Source organism: Podarcis tiliguerta (genome assembly GCF_965153285.1).
Source record: "Podarcis tiliguerta genome assembly, chromosome: 9".
Lineage (NCBI taxonomy): Eukaryota > Metazoa > Chordata > Lepidosauria > Squamata > Lacertidae > Podarcis > Podarcis tiliguerta.
In genome coordinates this window covers 35606549-35623555 of record NC_139542.1, presented here as the reverse complement: position 1 = coordinate 35623555, position 17007 = coordinate 35606549, and the positions used below count along the sequence as shown (strand labels likewise).

Sequence of the window (17007 nt, the reverse complement as noted above, 5' to 3'; positions counted from 1 at the left end):
GAAAAGAATACAAATTAAATGGTGGGAGGGGGAACCAAGGGGGGAATCCTACCTTCTTCAGTAGCGTTGAACCCACAGATTTCACAAATACATTGAACCCACTTATTCATCTCCTCTTCACTGTCGGCAACCAAGTAGAAGACTCTGTCTATTGTGTTGATGTCAAAAATATAGCTGTTTTCAAATTCTTTTTTGTTAAATGTCAATCCAGCATCCACTTGTTGACACAAGTTCAAGTCAATGATACGAATTGGTTTCTTGGCATGGTCATTTTTGTAGTATTCCAACACATCTGGATCCCCTGTCAGTCGACCACTGCGGAGCACAAACCATCTCCTCTTCCATGCCTAGAGAAGGGAAGGCAGAAAAGATTCAGGCAATTCATATTTTATACCAGTGCTTTACTCGGCCAGCGTTGGAGACCATAAACAGTTTTGTAAAATATTCAAAGCTGTAAAATTGTATCTTAGACCAAAGTTCTGGAAATCTTAAATATCATGAATTATTATTTAGTTCACTAAACCTCCACTAAAAGGGACAGCAGCAGCCTAAGAGGGAAAAGGAAGCACATGGTTGGTCCAGAGTGCAATCGGTTACTAAGAAACTCAGTTCGACTGGAACTCTGCACATGCCCAGAGACATTGATCCAGTTCACATGTAATGCCAAGTGAAGCCACAGCTAACCATCAATGAGCAATCATAGGGGTAAGCCAAAAACAACCCAGGTCTTGAGCATACAAACCATGGGGGTCAGGTGTGCAGCCAACTCTAAGCCAAATGATGACTTAGCTCTTGATAGCACGGTGTAGATCCAGGCAGGGGCCACAATTTCCCCTCTGTGTTCACTTGTCACGCCAAGCCATAGCTTGGTTGAGCAGTACGTGAGTACTGTGAACAATCAGTGCAGTGCCATTGCAAGGCAATAAGAGGAAACTGTGGCAGTTCAAGTTTAGTCCCATCATGGGGAGCTCTAGTGGCTTCTACCAAATATCTCTACAGTAGCTGCTGCATAGGAGAACTTCCCTGCAAGAACTGGTATGCACAATCAATCATGAAAGCCTAATTGCTCCCCCCTCCCCCCCCCCAATATCTCAGCAACATAAATTCAAATAACATTAATCACTTCTAGGACACCTTCCAGCAAGCACCTACGTCTGGTAATTGAATTAAGTCGAAATTTACAGTAAGTCTAACTTTGAATAGGAAATGCCTCCACCTCTCCCCACAAAAGTCATCTCAGTCACCAGGTTGGACAAAGACTCTTCGTGACATCCCTGCCACTATGCAGCAGGAAACTTGCATTGATAAGCTTGGTAATGACTCAGCAACTGAGTTAATTAGCTCCCAATGTTCCCCTCCATCTTGCTTTGTCCCTAATGTAACTGTCTTTTGTCTTAAGAGTGACTGCTTCCCTCAGGAAGTCCTGTCCCCTCAGTTCCCACTTTGTTCAGTCTTCTGGCCAGGAGCGTTGCTCCACAAGTTAAGTGTTTCTCCCATGAGACTGCCCCATTCACCACACTTTGCCTAGTCTACTTGCTGTCAAGGATCCCCATGGGAGCAGACCTCCTCCCTGCCTCTTCTCCTTGTCTGGTGGTTTAGGCAGGAACTTTAAGGGAACGCAAGTTTCACATGCTCTCTGGACAACATTTGCACAGTATTTTAAAATCCTATTTGGCTGAGCGTTCCAAGGACACCAGAGTGCATGCTTGGGACCTCAAGGAAGCCTCCCCTTCTTTCTCTGGGACAAATAGTGCTTGGCATTTTATTCCTCTCACTTCTCTCCACCTGCTTCATTTCTTAAATCTTGCCATCTTTCTGCCCTCCCATGGTCCAAGCCCAGGTCATTTGCACTTGATAGTTCATCCTCCTGGCATGCCTTGGCCTGCAACATCCCTGACAATGCTTCTCACTTCTTACACGACAGCAGCCATTAGACTCCCTGCCTCCATCTTTTGCTGTCTCTAAGATAGTAGCAACCTAAGTGTCAGCTACGGGTTCAGGCCATGTGGGATTGGATAGCCTGCATATAGTTTTTCAACAACCAACCCATCTTGCAATTCTGTAATAGTGCATTTGGTACTTCAAACCACAAATCAAATTACTCACTCACCACAATTTTGGCACACAAATAAGTAAATATTATTGTGTTTAACTCCAAACTGGGGCTGAATTGTATTTGCTAATTCCCCCAAGTGATTAAAAGTGTAAGTACAGTGCAATAACCTCTGTGACAGCAAACTTTGGAACAAAGATTTCAAATATCATACCTTAATGGTTGCACTTTTAAACACATGTGTTCATGTAACATAAACCAGGGCATGTGTAGGCTTGGTAACAATAATCCCAATAGGTAACTGGCAGATCTAAGTAGCATGCTATCTAAACTCACAATTGCAATACAAAGTGCAAAATTCTGAATTCTGAATGAAAACAAGAATGAAAATTCTTCCTCTTCTATACTATAATTTACATGACCACATACTATCATTGGAGCTCTCACTGTGCTGCTGCTAGACTAGACTGAGACTCCTGTGTCGCCCCGTCAATTCTTCAGTTTGCTTGGACCAGAGATGGCAACTTGGCACAGCCTCTTTTAAACAGCTTTGAAGAAGAAGTTCCAGTACAACTCATATTTGCACAGTTTATAATCCAAACACTTGTTTAACTTCCAATTATGTGGCTTTTGGGGGGTGGAGAGGAGGGGGGAGATGCCTACAGGCAGAAAAAATATCTGATCTGGGTAGAGAGTACATCCAGGGAGGGGTTGCTGTCTACTGAGACCAAGAAACCAAAACTGCCACTAACAACAGCAAAGGAGGAGGGTCACTCCATCAAACAGCCTTCTGTGAGGATTCCAATGCTGTCCCAGTGCAGAAGGAACAGTCCTGTCCCTCCTGACCCAGAAGTTGTTACCTGCCCCACTCCCAGATCTGATTGGGGAGGTCATTTTTACGTGGAGGGGCCTGAGTTTGCTTTCCCCCTCCACACCCTTCAAATACGTGAACAAAACTGTTAATAAGACAGGAGTGATCTAATAAAGAATGTTGTAAGTCCTATGTGGTTGGTATACCCTTAATAATGATCAAGTTCTTTGGGTTGTGTAAAAAATGCTAATGGGGAGGAAGGCGGGAGAAGATACAATACAGAATAAAATGCTGCACAAAACTGAGCTGCAATTTTTTTAATGATGTGGTTGCAACACACCGAATGAAGGTAATTTGGAAGTTTACTTCCTAATCCTGCGCATTCATGAGTTGAAATCCCCTCTGTATTTCAGTGCTAACAGAGACCCAATTCAACATGGAGGGTAAAATACAACTCTCACTGGAGCCAGTTTCATAAACTGATAATCCAAACAGACCTTCTTTTTAGCCTGGCAAGCCACAAAGTACCAAGTATCTGAAACAGTGACCATTAACACCTGCTTCTGTGCCCCCTCCCCTTATCTCCCCAGAAGATTTCTTTTTCCACATAGTGAAAATGGGAATGTTTATTTCAGTTGCATAATGAGTCACTCACACTGAAACTGGCACAGACTATCCTCAGAAACAAAAGCAATTCCATAAACTACACACTAATAAGGCAGACACAAAGCTTCTCTGGATTATAGCACAAAAGCACAATTTAGCAGCAGAATAAAGCTTGAAGCTAGACAAGAGAACTGACATCAGCACGCGTGCTAATCATAGTACAAAGGCCCTTCTATGTTTTGTCAAACTGAAAAGGGAGCCCACATAAATCACTCTTTGTTATCTGAAAATATCTGGCATTCTTGAAGCATGTTCTATTTTTAACATTTTAGTGTTGGCTGCCTGGTGGAAGCTCTACATTGCCTTACTGAGAAGTGCTTCAGAAGCCCATGCTACACAACAGAAGTTAAGGAGTACAGCTTTGGGAGGTACTTTCCAAACCCAAAACATTTGGGTTGTTCCCAAACAGTTTATATGTTCATTCGCCCATGAAGAGATACTTCACAAAAATCCATTTACGTTTTGCAGCTGGGACACCTGATGTTGAAACTGAAAAAGCATGCTCAGAAAGGCTAAACAGATCTTTGCTTACAGAAGTGTTACTACTATAAGCAAATGTTAACTTTTCCTCCAAGACAGAGAAATGAAACAGCTTAATCCAAACCATAATTAGTGTTTGGTATTGTAGGGATGTTATACCACCAGCCCTAAAACTGAGGATCAGAATATTGATCAGTGAAGACAAAGGAACAAAAGCTCTGAGGAGGAATGGGCTACAAACAAAACAATTTACAGCACAGTAGCATGCACGACTACTCGAAAGTAAGGCCTTCCTGTACTCAATGTGGCTAACCCCCAAGTATATGTGTATCGGAATGAGCCTCAATCTCTCGTTTCCTTGCCTTTTAAACAAGCAAATGGTGAGGTTTTCCCTATTTTCCCTTTAATTAAAATAGTTGCTTTGTATCATTTTAAATGTGAAAATTCAATGCAATTTGCTTTAAATATTCTCACATTTGTTTTATGGAGTGCTACTTGACAATAGTATCAAATGTCACAATAAACAGAAGCCTGATTCAGGAATTCAATCATGAGCTTTAACTCCCTACACAGCGCAAGGCTGGGGCTGCGACCACTGGCCCCACGTAACCACCTGGCCTCCCTGTGGTATGCATGCAGGATCCTCCCCACTGAAACAACTAGGGTTCCACATCATGCGCAAGAGCAGGAGGCAATGAGCACACAACAAGCTCCCCCTATAGACATCCCCTTGCCAATGTGGGGGTAGAGACAGCCCCATCTTCGACTCCACATACAACTATTATTCAGGCATTCAATAGAAAGTTGTTGCCAGGTTGGTCTTAGAGAATGGGGAAAATATTATTTGAGATGAATGGAGTTCCATGTCTCTTAATGCCTTTTGCAAAATCTTTCACAAATATGAATGAACTGTGGAAAATATCCAGTGCACCTTTACTAAGATATTGACCAAGATATAAAAACACTCTGCACTCACACCTCATACGGCTTGTTTTCCAGGAAGCCTCATCTTTTCTAGCAGGGGAAAATAAGGAAAAAACAGTCTCAGTGGAAGTTTCCACTCCACCAGCTATCATCCTTATAATCTGTTCAGAATACATACACACACACACACACACACACACACGGCCAAAATTTCCTGTTTTCAATCTATTGTCACCATTTGCTAGTTTTGTGTTGGTCAGTTCTAACTTTAGCTTGCTTATACAAACAAAGAAAACATTGAAAACAGAAAAGCAGCATTGAAGCGCTTTGTGCTTAGCAATCTGAAATGGAATTTGTTCAATTACACTGGAAAAAATAATAGGAAAAAAACAGTCAGAAAGGCAAGAAGAACAAAGAGAGAGAGAGAGAGAGAGAAAGTTTGCTATGCTTTGCAGTTGTTACACGCTTAGTAATTAGTAGTTTTTTATGCAACCCAAAGAACTTTATCACTATTAAGGGTTTACCAACCACATGGTACTTAGTGCTGTTATAGCATTCTTTATTAGAAACACTCCTAGAATGCTGCTGTCTAATTACAGTTTTGTTCATGTAATAAAAGACTATTCTAAAGGCCACCTCAACCTGTTGTAGCCATGTGGCCAGGGTTATCCAAGGATTGTGTGAGAAGCACAACACGCTAAAGTAAGTACAGTGGTACCTCGACTCTCAAAATTAATCCATTCCAGAAGTCCGTTCCAAAACCAAATTGCTCCAAAACCAAGGCGCACTTTCCCATAGAAAGTAAGGAAAAATGGATTAATCTGTTCCAGACTTTTAAAAACAACTCCTAAAACAGCAATTTAACATGAATGCTACTATCTAACGAGACCTTTGATCCATAAAATTAAAGCAATAAACAATGTACTGCAGTCACACAATCAACCAATCAGCAGCTGAACAGGGTTGCACACAGTCACAAAAGCAAAACAAAAAAGCCACAAAAACAAAAATGCAAAATAAATAGCAAAAACAGACAGACCTCAGCGTAACACTCAAAACGGAGCACGTTCAGCTTCCCAAAAAAGTTCGCAAACTGGAACACTTACTTCTGGGTTTTTAGTGTTTGGGTTCCAAGGCGTCTGAGAACCAAGGTACTCCTTTGCACAGCTAAAAACTTAGGAATCCACTTCCACAATATGTGGTGGTGGCCATAAACTTCGTTTTAAAGAGGCATTAGAGAAATTTATGGAGGATAAAGCTTTCAACAGTGACCGGTCATCATAGCTATGTACTACCATCAGAATGAATGTGTCTCTGAATACAAGTGCTTGGGGCTGAGCACCATCTCCCTCATGTCCTGCTCTTGGGATTCCCACAGCAATTGTGGAAGCAGGATGCTGGACTAGACAGGCCTTTTGGTGTGATGCAGTATGAAGGCCCCTCTTACGTTCATGTATGTGCTAAAACTCTACAGTTTTATTATTCCATGATTCTAAGGTACAAGTTAGAGTGTTCACAAGCTCAGTTTCCCATCGCTGTTAGTATTCACATGGTATGATAAATTATAATGCAATAACTTTAAACTAATCTTCCTATGTACCTACAGTTACTCATTAACCCTATGTTCAAGTTATTAGCTTGAACAGTAGCAAAGGTAAGGTTTAACTTCTGTGACACCAGTCAGGATGACTGAGAAAATGTCATCCTGGCCCCATCAGTGGTGCCCAACAAGCTGGAGAGCTGGTGTAGTTTAGTGGCTAAGAAATTGAGCAGTGAATCTTGAAGTCTATGGTTCAAATCCCACCTCTTCCAAAAACTCATTAGATTGTATTTGACAGGTCACTCTTTCTCAGCCTCAATTCCCACACCCTATGCACAATATGGGAGATAATACTAACCTTATAGAGTCGTTCTAAAAATTACAACTAGCTAACGCATGTTAAGGACTTGAAAGCACTATATACATTTTAGATATTAATATTAATAAGCTTTGCCATCTTCAGTGGTTCCCAATCCACTCCCAGACCTAAATCAAAAGTTTTTAACACCCAACACTAAAGGGAATGGTAAATAAGAAGAAATACAGGTATGCCAAGCTGCCCTGGGATTCTCAGTGTATTATGGGTTACTCATAGAATCAGACCATTTTTAATAATGGGAATGATTTCAGAACATTCCTTTGACTTAAAATCACAATATGAATATCACTCCCATAAAATCCCATCTCATTATTGCAAAAACAAGGGTAGGCAAACCTGTGCTTTTGGCCTGGTTCAGATGTAACAGGAAATCATGGTTTCCTAATATGCCCAAATTGGTCTTACCTGTGACTTTTTTTTTAGTCGCATGCTATGTTTCCCTGTGCTCAACAATAGAATACATCTTCAAGTTTATTTTCTGTTGTTCAAGAAACGTTTTCTATCTCTTCTACAACTGTTCTCATAACTAGATGAACACATTGGAAAGATGTATTGTTTGATATCATGTTCCATTCCACGTTAACCTCCAAGTGGTTCATTCTGGTGGCATTGCTGTAATAGCAGTTCAGAAGCCACCATATATTCTGTTGTTTTTGTCCAGTGGTTTCCTTTTTTTATATTACGACAACTTGTGGGGGGGGGGCTCTTTCAAGTGTCTCCCCTCATTACTCAACTCTTTATTAATGTCCCTGAATAGAATTGCTCCATATATATCCATTTTACCAACAGTGCCAAGTCTTTTTACGACTCACAGCTATTTACATTACATTCTCCTAAGTTTCAACCCCTTTCTCTGAATAAAATGTGCAAGCTTTGGTGTAATCTGCTCTCATCAGGACTCATTAAAAAAAATAACATAAGGAAAAACCAAAATACCCCTCCACCTTAAATGCACAAACTTAGATATGAAGAACAAATGCACTAAAACCAGTCTGTGGTCAGGTTTTGCTTTGAAAACCAGCAGCTATCACATAAACTTCCAACCTCTCAAAGGGATAAAAACTACATTTTAAAAAGTTTAATCCAAGTTTACACCTTTCTGCTTTTCAAAGCTTTTTTTTTTTTATTCACATGCATTAGCAAAATTTGTTATTTATACAGACCAATGCTGTATACTCAGAAGCAACACTGTTTTCAATGACACTTAATCCCAGGGTAACTGTATAGGATTGCAGCCTTAATCACTTCATTGTAGCCCCTTTTACTTTCCTGTCAATTTTTAAAATTGTAAACCTCCTGCTAGGATTTGTGTTCATTTTTACTTTCTGTACAGCTCCTAGCAACTTTAAGAACTTTATAAATAATAAACAGCAGCAGCAACAACAACAACCGAACAATACAGCAGAGATGGATTGCTAAAAAAGACAGCCCCTCCTATGTTATCTTCTGCCACTGGTCTTTTCTTCCTTTCACATTCCGTTTCAGTATGATGAATGAACATTTAGTTTAAAAAGTACAGTAATTTGTTATGAAGCCACACTCTTACATATGAATTCATGACTGTGCAGTTAGAGACCTTGAGAGTAGGCAATTCAAAACAACCTCAAGTCACACAACAAAAAACAACTTTCTTGTGGATCAATGAGTATTACAGTCTACCGGTTTCATTTTAACAAAGTTACAAGAATCCTCTACTCTGATTTCCACATGTAACATGTCTTAGGCAAGCAGCTGTTTCTCAATAAATGTCATCTAGATTAGCTCTTAAGAACACTGTTATTCAACAACAAACATTAAAAGGTGGACATTACTGTACTTTTTGAAAGTGTTCTTTCAGGTTCCAAGGCAGTTGTATTACACACTATCAACAAAGGACTGTTCTTGAAGTCTGAACAGTGACTATTTAAAAAAGACCAAATATATATCATTAAACCAAACAGAATTGCTTAGGAGGAAAAGTTAACCGTAATTTTCTAAAAGACATTTTTTTCTATTAAATAAAGTAACTTTAGAGTTGCTTTTATTTGCCATTGAAACAAGTTTAAAAACAGGACTGTGCATATGTACAAAAGGACCTTGAGACTGGATAATAAAAGTACCTCATTTTGTTTTCAGCACAGCCACAAAATCCCGACCATTTCAGTAGTTGTGTCTACCCCAAAATAAGCACAGCGTTAAGTCTTCCTGTCAGCTTTCCATCTCGTTATAAACCACCCTATTCTAATAACCTTTGACCAACAGGAAGCAGACACAATAGAATGAAAATAACAGCAATTGTATGCATTCAGAATGATTTAATGTAAAGGAAAGAGGTACTTATTTCACTGGTGAACAAACTGCCTAAAGCTGATTTTATCCTTGCATACCAAATACTATTTTTGTGCTGCGAAAGGGGGGGGGGGGAGGACAGTGAACACAGGCAGTAACCTATAAAGCTTTATGCCAAAACTCTTATTCTGTTGATTGGTATCTTCCTATGGATTCTCTATTATAATTATTGCTTTAAAAAAAACCTACATACAGCATACGTTTTATATTTCATATGCAGTCCTGCAGGAAAGTTTTAATTGCTTGCAAATGTTGGCAATTATTTCCTGAAAAGAGGATGGTCTGAATGGATGTGGTTCAGTTCAGCTACTGGAGATAAGTGGGGAAGAGAGTCCACAGAGAACCATATGTAAGCCACTCTGTACTCCCCGGAGAGGGGACGGGGACCAGGGTACAATTGTAGTAAGTACATTTCTTGTTTTCCACTTTTCATTTATTTAATCTCACGAGAGAAGGCTGGCGGAAACATGCACTGCCTTTCCTTTATGTAGCTCCCTCTTTGCTCAGTTTTAAGGTTTCCCAGTGTCAAATTCATTTATTTGACACCCGGCAAAAGATCAGCTAAGAGCCTCTTTAGTTCTGTGAGCCAAAGTGTGCTTGGAGAAGTTCAGAACACGCTTTTCACTTCCATCCTGAGTCTGGAGCCTATGCTGCCATAACGCCAAGGAATAACTGGAAAAGGATATCCTGCTCTCCCCCACATGCCTTTAAGGAGACCAACAAAACCAGAGGATACTGAGCACAAGACAAGAGATACTAGGTGCTACTTTAACTGGCAAATAATGTTAACATGAAATAAGGTTCTAGTGTTGGATTAGCACTCACAAAACTGAGTTAAAAATTAATAGTGTACACTGAAAGTTAGGAAGGAAGGCCAGGAACTAATCATGTTGGGTAGAAAAGGGAAAAAAAAGACCACTTACTCACAGCCATTTGCATGTAGAGGGCTTCACAGAAAGAAGGGGCAGTGACTTTGCCACCCCATCGGCCTGACCCCTGGTATTATGTAGTTCCCTGGCCCCACACTCCCAACATCTATGCATGAAAGACTAAAGGAAGTTCTATGTGTGTAATCTTCTCCTAAGAAGGCGTCCATGCACAAGGTAGGTTATGGGGCGTGGGGGGTGGGCAGGGAACCATACACTGCCAGGGGCAAAGACACAGACTCCCCTCACCTATGAGACCATCATCAAATGAATAATGCCCAAAGGGGGCTGCAGTTGTGCTAACTTCTGCTGGACTCCACAATCTACCAAGAAATTCTATGCCTTATGTTAAGTTGTGGGCGAACATAGCAGACAACACAGTGATTCTTCAAACAGCTCTTCTTTATTCAGATGTCAGAACAGAACTAAGCTGAGGGGCTCAGTCAGCCTGCTTATATAGAGCTCCAGAACAATTGTAACTGTTGCCATTTTCTAAAACTATCCAATCACTGAACGTCACTTTTCGATCCTTCATTTGCATACAAAACTATCCAATCACTGAACGTCACTTTTCGATCCTTCATTTGCATAACTATCTACAGTATCTCCCTGCTGGCCCAGGGTGAGGACTTCAGTACATAACACCTTATAAACTAAATTTACCGTTCTGGGAAGCTTGCAGGTGCCTTGTCATGGATGAAAACGGTTACACAAAAGGCATCTTTGATTAAAATGTGGACCTATTGACCCAGACTCCAACTCCAGTCCTTGGCTTCTGTTCCAACTGCCTTTCAACATACAGAGCTTTCTGCCATTTGGCAACAGCAAATCTAAGAGAAGGGAAATGTACTGCACTTTCCTGTGATATAAAGGACACCTCTGTGCATTAATGCTACTAAAAATAGTAGCGCACATGAGTCCCTCACCAAATATACAAGTATTCCTGAACACTTCTTATTCATCTCCTTTCTCCCGTTCAGCATTAGAGGCCCACGTTTAATTTATGAGCCGCAGAAGAACTATGCCTTCATGTTTCCTTTGTTGTTGTCAGTGCTCTGTCACATCATGTTTGGCTGCTTTAGCTTACCCCCATTTGCCTTTACATTTACCTCAGAAGCAACTCCCAATGGCATTTTTTAAAAATCTAGCTTTTATTGCTTGGGGGCTTCTTGAGGCTAAATGTTTTGGCTCATTGCCAGTTATACACATGGCTTGTCGACTGGGCTTCTTAGGACAAATGTACACATGTGAAAACATAATAATAAAGCAACAAAGTTTAGGTTTACATTCTTCACAGTCCTGAATACTGGTAGTTGCCTGAACTCATCTTCAAGATTATTTCGCCCGTGTAGAGCTCACAGAACTAGCTGCATAGTTCCCTGGTTCCTGATCGTGATCTGTTTTGCTGTCCAGATGTGCATGGAATCCAGTTAGTCAAGAAAACATATTGTGGCATAAGGAAAGACACCTGCAGAACCTTTAAGTGATCTGAAGAAGCGTGTTACATAAAACACAGCACAAGGAGATGCAACCCTGCTTGGCTCTATGATTCTATGATTCTATGATTCTATAACCCTCAAGCTATTTTCACAAGTAACTTTTGAATTTATTTTTTTGTACTTCCTGATTCTGTAAGGCCAGCAAACAGAAAGGACTCCTGTTCCCTTTCAATCTCGTACTAACATCCACACGTGCATATCACAAGCAGCCTAAAAGGCCCTTAAAGATATACAAAATGGAATTTGTACCAACATACCTAACATAAGCCTTTTTACCGCACACACTGAAACAGTTGCCAGGTGAGATTAGGGATATCTTGTCCTTCCACCCCCTGAAAAAGTCCCCATGGTAGGTTATAGAGATGAGTTATTTAAAAAACAAACCATTTGAAAAAAGATATGTCAAACATATTATACAAATGTATTTCCCAACACTTAAAAGCCTTAGTATATTACCAGTCAAGTATGGATAACTGGAAGATATACTTTAATACCAGGTTCAAATGAGGCCGCAGGGCAGAGTGCCCTCATTCAGCTTCCATACAGCCATGCTCTTTCCAGGATAGTCCAATCCAGTCTCCCCCCACACACCTCATTCTCAAATTCCCCCACAAAACTAAGTTAGCATTCTGTGATCACTGGGCCTATTTTTAGGTTCCCACCTACCAGTTTTTGCTTTTGTAAACCTTCTGCAAACCTTGGCACTCCCCAAGGCCAGTGTTGGGGGTCAGCACTGTTGGGCACCTGCTAAACTTCACAACACTGCAGGTACTCCTGACTCCCAGAACCTCCAGGCTCCACCTGGGTGGTTGTGTGGACTGGGAACAGAAGGAAAGGCCAAACAAAAGGGTTGCAGTTACCAGTGGCAAAGTAGGAGATGGAGCTGCTTAAGGTGGGGACCCACTGAGAGCATCTTGCCCAAGCTTCCCCTTCCCAGCAGGCTAGTATCTAATTCTTGTGCATGGATGCCACCATTTTGGTTACAAAAGGATCCACACTGGGAGAACAAATTCTCTGTTAGTATACAGAATTGCTACATGAACAAATACATAAATATAGAAGCATTCACAACATTGAACACTTTTGCCAAAGCGAGCATTACACAGCACAAATTTCAGCCCCAAACCAAACAAAGACATATTTTGCCTCAACACTTTTGACTCATTCTGATCATTTATTCTTAAAACCGCTGCTCACAACATTTGGCAGATGGTCTCAATCCTGACGCTTGTGAATTTTGGCAAGAAAACCCAGCACTTTCTTCACACTTCTTTAGTTGCATGCTTCTCTGAAAGGAGAAACAGATGCCGCCAGCCTCAGTAAGCTTGCCTTTCCCAGCTAAGGCGCTGCATCTTCTCACAGCAGAACAAAGTTTCAGATCTGGCCAGCCCGAGAGGATCAGAGATATTCCAGATAGCAACACACACACATTTTTAAATTTAAATGCTGGATTCCAAGCTGCATTCCTGTGCTCCCTTTAGCCACAGAAAACCGCTTAGAGGTTAAAATAGATTCTTTGCAGTCCACCCTGGTGAGACAAGTCTTCACTTGCTGCCAACTGTGCTACCTTCTCATTCGCACAGCTCACTTATATGAATTTGACATTACTATTCAGAAGCAACCGATGCCAATCGCTGAAAAGTCATGTCCGCCACTCCTGCCTTTTGCTTCAAATTGCAAACAACCCATCAACAAGGTCTGCTCCTTCAATACAAGTACTATGGAACTATGGAGTGGCAGTGGTTGAATATTGCAACAGCTTCAGTGCCAAAAATTTAATTATGCTGCGGGGTCGGGTACAGGCCAGCTTCTTCATTTTAGCATATATTTGGCTTGTTTTGCTTATACCACCTTGCCTTAAGGCTGTTTCTCCCCTGTTTGGGAAGCCAACTCAACAGTTAATTACAGTGACAATAGGCACCTTCAGATATCCTTTTTATTGTGCATTCATTATTGGTGTTCAAGTTGGCATCAGGCGGTAATACCCCAGCCAGCATTCAATAGTGTTTGCCCACCCAAATGTTTTGGGGCAGACATAATGCTTCGTTTCCAATGAATTCATGTCCCATAACTTCCTGCTGAAATCCTGTAACTCTTATACCACACATGCTCTGGTTTATGACTGTCCCCCTCCAAAATGCAATGACACTGGCGAAGCATTGCAGAATAACTAATAAAACAGGATGAGGTGTGGATGGTCAAGTATAAATCCACCTCTAAAGCAGTATCGTATCATCAATGACATGTTGCAGAGTACAACTGCAAAGAAAACCCAGTCTGGAGAGGACCATTTTGATTAGGTATTGCTGAGGCAATTGGCCCATGCCTAGGAATGATTAGTTGAGGTCTGTTTGTCTAGCCAATCTATGAAATCATCTCTTTCTAAAATATGAACTATTATGTAGTACTGTCTCCACTCAAAACAAGATAATTGCAATGAACTAATTGCAAACACACACAACATGGATAAAAGCAATGGGAAGTAAGGTGGGGGAAGGAGAGAGAGAGAGAGAAGGCAGCACGAGACACCCCCCACCCCCCAAAAATTACTCTCTTAGATCACCTTCCTGAAAGCGGGGTCTGAGAGTTCATGTGGCATTCCTGTCTATATACGTTGTATCTTGGGGGCAAGTAATAACAGGGAAATACGCTTCTCAAAAGCATTACCATTTGAAGTGCTCTAACTGCAGGTGCTTATTTGCACCTACATGAATTCTGGATCTTTTACACGGGAGCTCAGATCCTTTCAAGTTTGCAAAAAGAGCAACCAGGGAAAAGGAAAAAAACATCACACACAAAACTGTAAATGTACCCTCAATACTTAACATTTAATAAACCCCATAGCTGGCATGGAGAGTCTGCGCCCCTCCAGATTCTATTGGGTCACTGGGTCCCCAACCCTGCCTTCAATGAACACAGCATTTATTACTCTCAGAAATTTGGCCTTTTAGGAATCATTAAGCTTGTACTGTATGTAGATCAAAACCTCACTCTTCAAACAAGCACCTCCACGAAACCGTCTCTACTTGTCACTAAACCTATGCTGTTGTCTTGTAAGAAAACATCTAACAAGCTCATTCCAAGTAAATGAAGCCATCACAATTTTAGTATCTCTTCCCTGCTATAGAGCTCATGAAATGATCTTGAAATGCTCAAATCAAGGTTTCGATCATCTAATGAGATGAGGTAATTTGTGTGTGTGGTTTCACAGTGCACTCTGAATGGCAACCCATTACACCAGTCCCCTGGTACAGGGCTAATCAGCTTACCATCTAAACACAGCATTGAAACACTGCCCTGCAACATCTAGAAGCAAAGAGAAAGGGGTGGGGAGGGGGGGCGTAATTGATTACATGCCATTTCTAAGCCAGGTCTTCAAGGCAGTTTATGGATTTCACTAATTTTAGCAGAAAAACACACTTGCATGTTCTACTAAAGTTACATAATCAGCATTCCACTATTTACAGCTTATTCACCATTGTAATCATTATAACACTGCCGACTGACGAGTCCACCATATTTTATAGCAGATAATACACATTATTTATTGCACAAGTTAAATTACTGAAACAATCTCCAAATAAGATTCTTTATTTCACAGGACACACTTGTACAGAATTCTTCCACTAAACGTAAGGTCTAATTTAACAGCATTGTTTCATGTCGCTGTGTCCTAATTTGCTTTGCATTCTAATGCATATTTCTTCCTAAGTGCCTTAAAGCTACATAAATCGTCATGGGAAGTAAAGTTTATGACATTCTTCCAGAAGACTAGTGGCCGCCCAGTAACATCCAGTGGGCCACAGGTCCCTCAACCTGTGGCCTGCCAGATGTTGCTGGAATAAAACTCCTATCTGGTTTAACCACTGGACATAGTGGCGTAGCGTGGGGGGTGCAGGGGGGGCCGGCCGCACCGGGCGCAACATCTGGGGGTTAGGGTTAGGGGGCGCAAATCCACAGGTTAGGGGGTGCAAATCCACGGGTTAGGGGGCGCAAATTACTTGCCTTGCCCCGGGTGCTGACAACCCACGCTACGCCACTGACTGGACAGAGAACATGTGAAGGGCCCCAGGCTCTCTACTTCTGCTGTAAATCTACGTTTTCCTCACAAAGCAGATCCCAAACCTGATTTTTGCCAGACAAAATTTCAAGTACCTGTACCCTGCAAACACATGTTTCATTTTCCTGACATTCTGAGGCGTCTCTCTCTGGAGAAAAACATTAACAAATATTTTTAGACTTCCTGCTGAAACATCCTCCGCACATTGCTCAATATGGTCCACAAACAAACTGATTTAGTTTTGCAGTCATATATCCCAGTTGCTTTGTTGATCATTATAGGTTTCTATAGTAAACTTAACCAAGGGTACCATGGTCACTTCTGTGAGGGAAAAACCCCTCTGTTAATCAAGGGGGAGGGGAATCAAAAAAGCAAATGAATTTAAGATGGACTCCCCCTCTGCTCCAGCAACTTGTATCATTTGAAATTAATATAAAATTCCACTTGCCAGAGCATTACATAATGTTGTAGTGCCTATTTCTGGCAATTGTTTCTTGTCACAGTCCCTGAGCAAAGATGGCCCAGACACAGATAGCAAACTACGTAATTCCAAGACTAGCAAAAATACAAAGGGCGACGTTGTCATCCAGAATAGCTGATGTAGGGCAAAGAGGTCAGGGATCCTTATGGTCTATTTCTGCATCCATCTTAGCACACAGCAACCAGATTCTGCAATTTCACACCATGGCAGTTTCCACAGAACCCTTGTAGCATCTGCCAGAACCCACAGATATCAAATGCCAGAACGTGAATTCTCCAGTCATTCTCACTTTATCAACATGTCACTAGAGAATAAATTGATCTGAATTCCATAGGATGGCCAAGTCACATTGCTTATTCATCAATAAGTTATGTTAAACTTTATTTTTCATGTTACAGTTACCTAGATATCAATTAGAGAGCCAGTCAACTTTAGCTTTTCTTGCAGCAAAATCTGCAGGTGGGAGGCAAGAAGGTTCAGCGAGGCCTGACAATAGGGCTCAGTTTGATACAAGATGACACATCATTTGCGAAAGCTACCAGCATCACCTCTTTTTAAATACTCAATTTCTTAAAACAGAGCAAATGGCTTCTCCTCTACTTTCCAACGCCATCACCAATCTGTAGAACAAATGCCAACAAAACTGCACAGAGGTTTGTCACTGGAGCACAGAAAGGAAGACAATCTACTTTCTTTAAAAATACTGAATGATCTGAACTCTTAACACGAATTAGCAGCCACAGATGAAAAATCATTACTCATCTAGAACAAGGCGCAGTAGACGTAGGAAGTTGCAAACTTCCAACATAAACAAGTGCACAGTTCCAATGATTTTAAAAAGGCCCTTTTTCAAAGTTAGC

General features: G+C 41.1%; 1 protein-coding gene across 4 annotated transcripts in view; it reads right to left on the bottom strand.

Annotated features, from left to right (window-relative positions):
* GAB1 (GRB2 associated binding protein 1) overlaps nt 1-17007 on the bottom strand; it is an 81329-nt gene that overhangs the window by 24961 nt on the left and 39361 nt on the right. For all 4 annotated transcript variants that reach the window (XM_083457302.1, XM_083457303.1, XM_083457305.1 and 1 more), the window contains exon 2: nt 53-347. In XM_083457302.1, coding sequence (XP_083313428.1) covers nt 53-347 — 295 coding nt within the window. The remainder of the gene's footprint in view (nt 1-52; nt 348-17007) is intronic.